Here is a 12,653-nt window from a genome sequence, read left to right on the forward strand (position 1 = left end):
CAGTATGTTAGTAGAAGGGAGGACAGTAGTACTGAACATAACAGTATGTCAGTAGAAGGGAGGACAGTAGTACTGAACATAACAGTATGTTAGTAGAAGGGAGGACAGTAGTACTGAACATAACAGTATGTCAGTAGAAGGGAGGACAGTAGTACTGAACATAACAGTATGTCAGTAGAAGGGAGGACAGTAGTACTGAACATAACAGTATGTTAGTAGAAGGGAGGACAGTAGTGCTGAACATAACAGTATGTTAGTAGAAGGGAGGACAGTAGTACTGAACATAACAGTATGTCAGTAGAAGGGAGGACAGTAGTACTGAACATAACAGTATGTCAGTAGAAGGGAGGACAGTAGTACTGAACATAACAGTATGTCAGTAGAAGGGAGGACAGTAGTACTGAACATAACAGTATGTCAGTAGAAGGGAGGACAGTAGTACTGAACATAACAGTATGTCAGTAGAAGGGAGGACAGTAGTACTGAACATAACAGTATGTCAGTAGAAGGGAGGACAGTAGTACTGAACATAACAGTATGTTAGTAGAAGGGAGGACAGTAGTACTGAACATAACAGTATGTCAGTAGAAGGGAGGACAGTAGTACTGAACATAACAGTATGTTAGTAGAAGGGAGGACAGTAGTGCTGAACATAACAGTATGTTAGTAGAAGGGAGGACAGTAGTACTGAACATAACAGTAGGCCAGTAGAAGGGAGGACAGTAGTACTGAACATAACAGTATGTTAGTAGAAGGGAGGACAGTAGTACTGAACATAACAGTATGTTAGTAGAAGGGAGGACAGTAGTACTGAACATAACAGTATGTCAGTAGAAGGGAGGACAGTAGTACTGAACATAACAGTATACCAGTGGAAGGGAGGACAGTAGTACTGAACATAACAGTATGTTAGTAGAAGGGAGGACAGTAGTACTGAACATAACAGTATGTCAGTAGAAGGGAGGACAGTAGTACTGAACATAACAGTATGTCAGTAGAAGGGAGGACAGTAGTACTGAACATAACAGTATGTTAGTAGAAGGGAGGACAGTAGTACTGAACATAACAGTATGTTAGTAGAAGGGAGGACAGTAGTACTGAACATAACAGTATGTTAGTAGAAGGGAGGACAGTAGTACTGAACATAACAGTATGTTAGTAGAAGGGAGGACAGTAGTACTGAACATAACAGTATGTTAGTAGAAGGGAGGACAGTAGTACTGAACATAACAGTATGTCAGTAGAAGGGAGGACAGTAGTACTGAACATAACAGTATGTCAGTAGAAGGGAGGACAGTAGTACTGAACATAACAGTATGTCAGTAGAAGGGAGGACAGTAGTACTGAACATAACAGTATGTCAGTAGAAGGGAGGACAGTAGTACTGAACATAACAGTATGTTAGTAGAAGGGAGGACAGTAGTACTGAACATAACAGTATGTTAGTAGAAGGGAGGACAGTAGTACTGAACATAACAGTATGTTAGTAGAAGGGAGGACAGTAGTACTGAACATAACAGTATGTTAGTAGAAGGGAGGACAGTAGTACTGAACATAACAGTATGTTAGTAGAAGGGAGGACAGTAGTACTGAACATAACAGTATACCAGTAGAAGGGAGGACAGTAGTACTGAACATAACAGTATGTTAGTGGAAGGGAGGACAGTAGTACTGAACATAACAGTATGTCAGTAGAAGGGAGGACAGTAGTACTGAACATAACAGTATACCAGTGGAAGGAAGGACAGTAGTACTGAACATAACAGTATGTTAGTAGAAGGGAGGACAGTAGTACTGAACATAACAGTATGTTAGTAGAAGGGAGGACAGTAGTACTGAACATAACAGTATGTTAGTAGAAGGGAGGACAGTAGTACTGAACATAACAGTATGTTAGTAGAAGGGAGGACAGTAGTACTGAACATAACAGTATGTTAGTAGAAGGGAGGACAGTAGTGCTGAACATAACAGTATGTTAGTAGAAGGGAGGACAGTAGTACTGAACATAACAGTATGTCAGTAGAAGGGAGGACAGTAGTACTGAACATAACAGTATGTTAGTAGAAGGGAAGACAGTAGTACTGAACATAACAGTATGTTAGTAGAAGGGAGGACAGTAGTGCTGAACATAACAGTATGTTAGTAGAAGGGAGGACAGTAGTACTGAACATAACAGTATGTTAGTAGAAGGGAGGACAGTAGTACTGAACATAACAGTATGTCAGTAGAAGGGAGGAGAGTAGTACTGAACATAACAGTATGTCAGTGGAAGGGAGGACAGTAGTACTGAACATAACAGTATGTTAGTAGAAGGGAGGACAGTAGTGCTGAACATAACAGTATGTCAGTAGAAGGGAGGACAGTAGTACTGAACATAACAGTATGTTAGTAGAAGGGAGGACAGTAGTACTGAACATAACAGTATGTCAGTAGAAGGGAGGACAGTAGTACTGAACATAACAGTATGTTAGTAGAAGGGAGGACAGTAGTACTGAACATAACAGTATGTCAGTAGAAGGGAGGACAGTAGTACTGAACATAACAGTATGTTAGTAGAAGGGAGGACAGTAGTACTGAACATAACAGTATGTTAGTAGAAGGGAGGACAGTAGTACTGAACATAACAGTATGTTAGTAGAAGGGAGGACAGTAGTACTGAACATAACAGTATGTCAGTAGAAGGGAGGACAGTAGTACTGAACATAACAGTATACCAGTGGAAGGGAGGACAGTAGTACTGAACATAACAGTATGCTAGTGGAAGGGAGGACAGTAGTACTGAACATAACAGTATGCCAGTTGAAGGGAGGACAGTAGTACTGAACATAACAGTATGTCAGTAGAAGGGAGGACAGTAGTACTGAACATAACAGTATGTTAGTAGAAGGGAGGACAGTAGTACTGAACATAACAGTATGTTAGTAGAAGGGAGGACAGTAGTACTGAACATAACAGTATGTTAGTAGAAGGGAGGACAGTAGTACTGAACATAACAGTATGTTAGTAGAAGGGAGGACAGTAGTACTGAACATAACAGTATGTCAGTAGAAGGGAGGACAGTAGTACTGAACATAACAGTATGTCAGTAGAAGGGAGGACAGTAGTACTGAACATAACAGTATGTCAGTAGAAGGGAGGACAGTAGTACTGAACATAACAGTATGTTAGTAGAAGGGAGGACAGTAGTACTGAACATAACAGTATGTCAGTAGAAGGGAGGACAGTAGTACTGAACATAACAGTATGTTAGTAGAAGGGAGGACAGTAGTACTGAACATAACAGTATGTTAGTAGAAGGGAGGACAGTAGTACTGAACATAACAGTATGTCAGTAGAAGGGAGGACAGTAGTACTGAACATAACAGTATGTCAGTAGAAGGGAAGACAGTAGTACTGAACATAACAGTATGTTAGTAGAAGGGAGGACAGTAGTACTGAACATAACAGTATGTTAGTAGAAGGGAGGACAGTAGTACTGAACATAACAGTATGCCAGTGGAAGGGAGGACAGTAGTACTGAACATAACAGTATGTCAGTAGAAGGGAGGACAGTAGTACTGAACATAACAGTATGTTAGTAGAAGGGAGGACAGTAGTACTGAACATAACAGTATGTCAGTAGAAGGGAGGACAGTAGTACTGAACATAACAGTATACCAGTGCAAGGGAGGACAGTAGCAGGTGACTACTATGATTTTCACATTGTAGCCAATTCAAAATGTCAATAATTCTATTACTGATTTTGGTAACAGAATGAGTTTTAAATCACTTAATAACTCATAAACAAAGTTGATATAACTTAAAAAATACTATAATTAATTGATAGGTCTACCATAACTTGTTACTTCTGTGAACTTTCATTATCCTCTCTCCTCATGAGGGAGAGAAATTAGAAAAATATCTTCAAGATATGTGGTAACAGAATTACAAGGCACAAGGCAATGTTTTTTAACTTACGGAAGGCAAATCATTTCAGCAAAACTAAATATAAGTGTTGATATTAGTGTACAGGGGTCTTTACTTCAACATTACTGTGTTTTGATGTATTTCTAAAACTGTTTAAGACTTGTTCTGGTAGATGTTTTCTAAGACCCCCTTTTCCATCTGTTTGACTAGAAATCAAAGCTTATTCCAAATTTTTTTGTATGTACAATTCTTGAAACATGTACCTATACCTTCATTTCAAAACAATATATAGACTTTTAGCTTTCATTTGATATGCTCCTATAAAACTTCACATGTTGGTGTTCATGGGACCTTTTAGATGGAAATACCCGGAATGTGTGTGTGTGACTAATGCTGAGACAGGCTAGTGAAAGGTGATACAGGATGGGCTTTTCAACCACAAGGAACCCACTCCATCCCTCCTTCCTCTCTCTCTTTCACCCCCAGCCCACACACACCTCTGACCTTTAACCCCTGCTACATCCAGCTGTGTGTGCTAGCTAGAACAGAAGGGTATTCAACCTTTTGTGGAGTACGGAATGACCCAGTCCATTACGACCATTCTAATTGATTTTACTTAATAACCTCACAATGGGCTCCTAAACTCAGTCCTTCTAGAACCTTAGAACACTGGAACAGAACACTGAGACACACACACTTCCATTGTTATGACGTTCCTGCCCCACACCTCCACACTTCACAGGTGAGGACCACACAGTGACGAGACACCTTCTTGATTCCTCTGTTCCTCCGTCCCCCTTCCTCTCTTTTAACCAAAAATATCATTCTCTCTGGTTAAAAAAGTGGATATATTCATAGGCTTTATTCTACAGCTCCGTCTTCACCTCCAACTCTGACCCTCTCTTTCATCCAGCTGAACACTTATCGCTGCCACACACACACACACACCTCTCTCATCCAGCTGAACACTTATCGCTGCCCCACACACACACACACACACACACCTCTCTCATCCAGCTGAACACTTATCGCTGCCACACACACACACACACCTCTCTCATCCAGCTGAACACTTATCGCTGCCCCACACACACACACACACACACACACACCTCTCTCATCCAGCTGAACACTTATCGCTGCCACACACACACACACACACACACCTCTCTCATCCAGCTGAACACTTATCACTGCCACACACACACACACACCTCTCTCATCCAGCTGAACACTTATCGCTGCCACACACACACACACACACACCTCTCTCATCCAGCTGAACACTTATCGCTGCCCCCCCACACACACACACACACACACACACACACACACACACACACACACACACACACACACACACACACACACACCTCTCTCATCCAGCTGAACACTTATCGCTGCCACACACACACACACACACACACACACACACACACACACACACACACACACACACACACACACACACACACACACACACACACACACACACACACACACACACTTGCCCATCAGACCTTTCCTTTACTATGACTGAATTACAGTACTGTCGCAGGGAGAGAGAGTGATAGAGCGCGAGAAAGATTGTGAGAGTTCCTAGGGTAGTCAGCGTATTATAATTACTAGCCTATGGCAGACCTCCAAGCCCTGGGCATTCATACCTCGTCTATGGTTGGACAGGTTATAGCAGTCCTCATGTGGTATGAGGAAGAACACAAACAAACACACACACACAACCCCTCAGAGTTAGGCCACAGTCAGACACAATCCCAACTGAACTCATTATCCCAACATTATTACAACGTTAGCCTACGTGGAATAGTCCAGGAATCTAATGGACCAGCGACACTCCCCATCCAACCTGACAGAGCTTGAGAGGATCTGCAGATAAGAATGGGAGAAGCTCCCCAAATACAGGTGTGCCAAGCTTGTAGCATCATACCCAAGGTGACTCGAGGCTGTAATCACTGCCAAAGGGTATGAATAGTTTCGCAAATGTGTTTTGTCAGTATGGGGTATTGGAATGAATGGAATTCTACAGTAATTCAATTCAATGTGTTTTGTCAGTATGGGGTATTGGAATGAATGGAATTCTACAGTAATTCAATTCAATGTGTTTTGTCAGTATGGGGTATTGGAATGAATGGAATTCTACAGTAATTCAATTCAATGTTTCAATGATAAAATTATATATTTTTTTGTTGTAGTTGGGACAGCAACATTAGTAAAAAAATTTAAATATACACTACCAGTCAGAAGTTTTAGAACACCTACTCATTCAAGGGTTTTCTTTATTTTTACTATTTTCTACATTGTAAAATAACAGTGACGGCATCAAAACGATGAAATAACCAAAAAATGTGTTAAACAAATCTAAATATATTTTAGGTTTGAGGTTCTTCAAAATAGCCACCCTTTGTCTTGATGACAGCACTAACCCCTGGATAAGAGCGTCTGCTAAATGACTCACTAACTGTACGTGTCTCTGGATAAGAGCGTCTGCTAAATGACTCACTAACTGTACGTGGCTCTGGATAAGAGCGTCTGCTAAATGACTCACTAACTGTACGTGTCTCTGGATAAGAGCATCTGCTAAATGACTCACTAACTGTAAATGGCTCTGGATAAGAGCATCTGCTAAATGACTCACTAACTGTACGTGGCTCTGGATAAGAGCGTCTGCTAAATGACTCACTAACTGTACGTGTCTCTGGATAAGAGCATCTGCTAAATGACTCACTAACTGTACGTGGCTCTGGATAAGAGCGTCTGCTAAATGACTCACTAACTGAACGTGGCTCTGGATAAGAGCGTCTGCTAAATGACTCACTAACTGTACGTGTCTCTGGATAAGAGCATCTGCTAAATGACTCAGTAACTGTAAATGGCTCTGGATAAGAGCGTCTGCTAAATGACTCACTAACTGTACGTGGCTCTGGATAAGAGCGTCTGCTAAATGACTCACTAACTGTACGCGTCTGTGGATAAGAGCGTCTGCTAAATGACTCACTAACTGTACGTGTCTCTGGATAAGAGCATCTGCTAAATGACTCACTAACTGTACGTGGCTCTGGATAAGAGCATCTGCTAAATGACTCACTAACTGTACTTGTCTCTGGATAAGAGCGTCTGCTAAATGACTCACTAACTGTACTTGTCTCTGGATAAGAGCGTCTGCTAAATGACTCACTAACTGTACGTGTCTCTGGATAAGAGCGTCTGCTAAATGACTCACTAACTGTACGTGTCTCTGGATAAGAGCGTCTGCTAAATGACTCACTAACTGTAAATGGCTCTGGATAAGAGCGTCTGCTAAATGACTCACTAACTGTACGTGGCTCTGGATAAGAGCGTCTGCTAAATGACTCACTAACTGTAAGTGTCTCTGGATAAGAGCGTCTGCTAAATTACTCACTAACTGTACGTGTCTCTGGATAAGAGCGTCTGCTAAATGACTCACTAACTGTAAATGGCTCTGGATAAGAGCGTCTGCTAAATGACTCACTAACTGTACGTGGCTCTGGATAAGAGCGTCTGCTAAATGACTCACTAACTGTACGTGGCTCTGGATAAGAGCATCTGCTAAATGACTCACTAACTGTACGTGTCTCTGGATAAGAGCGTCTGCTAAATGACTCACTAACTGTACGTGTCTCTGGATAAGAGCGTCTGCTAAATGACTCACTAACTGTACGTGTCTCTGGATAAGAGCGTCTGCTAAATGACTCACTAACTGTAAATGGCTCTGGATAAGAGCGTCTGCTAAATGACTCACTAACTGTACGTGTCTCTGGATAAGAGCGTCTGCTAAATGACTCACTAACTGTACGTGTCTCTGGATAAGAGGGTGTGCTAAATGACTCACTAACTGTACGTGTCTCTGGATAAGAGCGTCTGCTAAATGACTCACTAACTGTACGTGGCTCTGGATAAGCATCTGCTAAATGACTCACTAACTGTAAATGGCTCTGGATAAGAGCGTCTGCTAAATGACTCACTAACTGTACGTGTCTCTGGATAAGAGCGTCTGCTAAATGACTCACTAACTGTACGTGTCTCTGGATAAGAGCATCTGCTAAATGACTCAATAACTGTAAATGGCTCTGGATAAGAGCGTCTGCTAAATGACTCACTAACTGTACGTGGCTCTGGATAAGAGCATCTGCTAAATGACTCACTAACTGTACGTGGCTCTGGATAAGAGCGTCTGCTAAATGACTCACTAACTGTACGTGTCTCTGGATAAGAGCGTCTGCTAAATGACTCACTAACTGTAAATGGCTCTGGATAAGAGCATCTGCTAAATGACTCACTAACTGTAAATGGCTCTGGATAAGAGCATCTGCTAAATGACTCACTAACTGTACGTGGCTCTGGATAAGAGCATCTGCTAAATGACTCACATGTCAATGTCATATGATCGTGGCAGGGATCAAAGACAGGCAATCGAAAGAGTGAGATTGCACCGCCCATGTTGAGGCGAGGCAAGGAAAGGAGGAACTGGTCAATACGTGAGAATTTGTGTTATAAGACACTATCAGTTCAACTCCTCATCTTTGCTGACTGTAGCCCAAGTGCTCGAAGAAAACAGTTGTTGCCATCATTGTGATTTAATTTGGCAGGGGTCAGAGACAGTCAGTAGAGAGGAGGGGTGTGAACGTTTAAATGTTAAAACATTTAAACAAAGTTGGAATCTTTAACATTCAGAAAAATCCCTAACTGAAACACTATGTTTTTTCTTTGCTTTTTCACCACTTAATTAAAATCACAGTGCAGTTATCACAAAACACAGCATTTTCGGTGTTATAGTCGATAGGCTATAAAGGCCTGGGAAAGTTGTGTAATTCAAATAAAACCAGAGAGGAAGGGGTGAACTTTAGACTACTTTGGTGAATTTGCAATGCATGCAAGACAAGACATTGCGAGATGCAGATTACCAGAACATGGCCTGCCTGCTCTGTCTCTTGGCTAATGATGCAAGTGTGTGTTCAGTCTTCGGTCTGTTGTGTGTAGAATATCCTAGTCTACTCATGGCACTGATGTCACCAGGATACAGAGGTATCTTCGGGCCAGTCTTGCGAGCACGGGGTAGCCTACTCTTCATTTTAGCCTCATAATATGAAATTACAGTAGGCTACCAGCCTTTATCCATTATCCTTTTCAGACATAATGGAATGTGGCCCCTTGAAAGCGCCTCGGCTTCGGCATGTTTGTTTGTCTGTTTGTTAGGGTAGGCTTACACAAGACATTTTTAAATGCCAACACGAAACCTTCTCTGGAGATATGAATGGGCATTTTACTAGTCTGAAAAGGAATGAGGCTTCTGAAGCAGGACTAAAATCCATCACTAGGCAACCAGAACTGTCAATCAAATGATGTTGATCTGCTGCACAGCAGCCAGGACCATCTCTCCTTAAAACAGTACTTTAAAGTTTGTTAAATACCGTGATTTACCAAAACATTTAGTAGAAATAAAACATCTAGCTACCATACCATAAAAACACAGTATAAAAAACAACAGCAGTACATCAAATCAGCGACATTTATTGTTTTTAGGGAAAAAATACAGAACATGCTGGAGCAGAATTCTACAGTCACTTTTTGTTTTTTATTGTCTGAAAAAGTTACTAATTTTTGCAATCAACACGTTACTGTAGCTGTGTTCTGTCTGTAAAGGGTTCTCTGCCTGTAAAGGGTTCTCTGTCTGTAAAGGGTTCTCTGTCTGTAAAGGGTTCTCTGTCTGTGAAGGGTTCTCTGTCTGTGAAGGGTTCTGTCTGTGAAGGGTTCTCTGTCTGTGAAGGGTTCTCTGTCTGTGAAGGGTTCTATGTCTGTGAAGGGTTCTATGTCTGTGAAGGGTTGTGGTAGATCATACATACATAATAGGACCATTATTCTGCATTGTAAATTGGTGTGAAATATTATGATTTTTCTGATCATTTTAACAGAAAAACTTTAAGCAGAATTGACCATTTCTTACATCCCTAGTAGAGAGAGCACTGCCCATGTGGAGGCAGGGAGAGGACCAACAGATCATCAGGTGAGAATTTGGGTGTATTTTCCCTTCAAAATTCACCAAAAACAACCATTTCACAGCTATTTTTTATTGTATTATTCTCCTGGGGGGGAGCCCGGAACACCGGAACCCATTAACCCTCACCCTCCCACATATAACCCAAAGTTATGCCTTTGCCTATATGACTGAGGACTGCAAGGACACCCCACACAGACAGCAGCTAAATGTAAACAGTAGCCCCACTGTGCCAAATGTTGTAGCTACTGCTGCTATCTGTGCTTCTCGTCCTTTTCATTATTTAATATCAAATATCGCTTAATCATTATCATTTTATTTAATAAAATAAAAAAATGATAGCAATCTGACCAGCCAAAATAACATTATTTCATTGATTATTTCAGTCATCTATTATTATTATTACCATGATTATCTAGTTATCTAGTCATCTTCAAGTTGGTCTATTCTTCAGCCTGTAGACAGAGTTTGTTCACACTAATATGATCATTTATTATAGACCTATTCACAATATGAATTTGACGTTGGAGGGCACCGAACTGGTAACATTTTTCTTCTGAAACATTTGGCACAATTTCTCACCATGTCTGCCGGGGTAGAGCCCGTCATCTTTGGAATCCGCTCACCGTAGGGCTTCAAGGAAGGAAATAATAGTATTTCCCTATCGTCGTCTTTAAAATCTCGTAGACGGCAAATGATGAGTCTTTGATAATCAATTAAACGTCCAAAACACCAATTAAATCCCGTTAGTATCGATAGTCATCCTTTCAGAGTCACGAACGAATGTTGGAATGTGTTTTTCTTCTATTTCACACAAATTAGACATTTACTCGTGTATTTTTTCGGTTAAAAAAAAGCTTTTTAAAAACAGACAAGATGTGCTTATAGATTCTACCGGAGGCGCCCCTCCGACCCCCCAAATATGTAAAAAGATCTGCCTTTATAAAAAGGTGCCTACGCCATAGGAAAATAAAATATATCGCGCTGTAACATCCGGACACGCCGATTTCGCTGTAAAACAGAACTGCTCTTCTGTTTCAAATTTTTTTAAACGGAAAACTTCCACCTTTCTAAACGTTCAGTGGCGTTAAAATATGTGGCTCATTCTCCGAAAAGCTGAGTTAAACCGTGGTTTTAGTCACAGACTGTGTCCCTGTCTCTCTTCCTCCCGTCTGACTGTCATACTGGCTCAGAAGAACATGGCGGCAGTTCACTTCACAGTAGGAGAGAAAAAAAAGCGCTGAACTGAAAAGAGAGAGAGAGAGGAGGGGGAGACTACTGTTGCGAGTTGGAAAGATAAAACGGTCTCGGTGTCGTTTGGTGGGGGAAAGCTTGCTTGCATAGGCCTCCGTGTCGAGAAAGGGGCGGAAAGTCGGGGGGGGGGTCTTTTCACGTGAATGAACACAGACAGACACACACACTCCCAGGGGGTTCGAGTCAAAGTGACCCGAGACACACCAAGGTGGCCAGTCTATAAAAAGACTAAAGATATCTACATGATTAAACAGAAGGTCATTCTTCACTGTGGCACTAAACTATGATTCATGCTTTACTAATAGGTTTATTCTAATTTGAATTAGATTAATCAGGATGTTTAGGCAGCACCCATATTTTATAACCTATTATATGAGTAATTGTTAATTGGGTTCATTGTAATTAAATCACTGTAGTTGCCTGTATACTTGCCTGGTACATTATAAATAATATAGTATTAATAATTGATATATTCATAAACCTATGTTTTTTTGTTTGGAACATTAAAAAAAGGAAATGCATTATTATTAATAATATTCTAGCCCTATAATGCATGTCTGACGCTTTGGTCAGTGAGAGTGACAGTGGTTCTCCACCGATGGTTGAGGTCCTGACTGGGGGAGAGCAGATCTGGGCCCGTATCTCTGGTTCTGAGAGCAGCCGGTGACGGGGATTGTAAGAGAGGGGAGTGCCTGGGTTTAGGGGTTCATCTTGGAACAAGGATGAAAATTGTAAGTCAAGTACGTAAAACCTTCAGACAGGGCCTGCCTGGGAGTGTGTGTCTGTGTGAGAGGGGCCCTCTGAACTCTTTAGCCTGTAAACCAAGCTCTCTCAATACATCACCAGATCAACTCTGTCAATTCAATTCAAAGGGGCTGAGATGTGATGGATGTGTGTGTGTGTGTGTGTGTGTGTGTGTGTGTGTGTGTGTGTGTGTGTGTGTGTGTGTGTGTGTGCGTGCGTGCGTGCGTGCGTGCGTGCGTGCGTGTGTGTGTGTGCGTGCGTGTGTGTGTGTGTTTGTGTTTTCCCTAATCTGCGCAATGGAAGTGTTTCAGTTTGTCCGTTGTCTTGCTACCCAGAGCCAAAGTCCAAGACACTCTAAGAATCTTAATTTGGAGGTCTTTGAAACACACAGACACACACACACACACACACACACACACACACACACACACACACACAAACACAGACACAAACACACACACACACACACACACACACTGACACACACATACAGACACAAACACACACGCATACACACACACACACTGACACACACACACTCTGACACACACATACAACATACACACAAACACTGACACACACAAACAAACACACAGGTTGTTGATGCACACTCACTCACAAAAACACATATGCAGACACAAACACACACACACACACACACAGAGAGGGTGTGTCCAACTGGCAAGAGTCTTCACTGACATTTTCAACGTCTCCCTGT

The 12,653-nt window shown here is 41.6% G+C and overlaps 1 protein-coding gene across 1 annotated transcript in view; it reads right to left on the minus strand.

The window, feature by feature from the left end:
• The window catches only part of ubl3a (ubiquitin-like 3a), a 60,944-nt gene extending 49,715 nt beyond the window's left edge, over positions 1–11,229 (minus strand). The window contains exon 1 of the mRNA XM_014129724.2: positions 10,520–11,229. Within this exon, the coding sequence (XP_013985199.1) occupies positions 10,520–10,546 (27 nt within the window). The 5' untranslated portion in view covers positions 10,547–11,229. The remainder of the gene's footprint in view (positions 1–10,519) is intronic.
• Between the last annotated feature and the right edge of the window lie 1,424 nt (positions 11,230–12,653).

Source organism: Salmo salar, chromosome ssa11 (genome assembly GCF_905237065.1).
Source record: "Salmo salar chromosome ssa11, Ssal_v3.1, whole genome shotgun sequence".
Classification (NCBI taxonomy): Eukaryota; Metazoa; Chordata; class Actinopteri; order Salmoniformes; family Salmonidae; genus Salmo; species Salmo salar.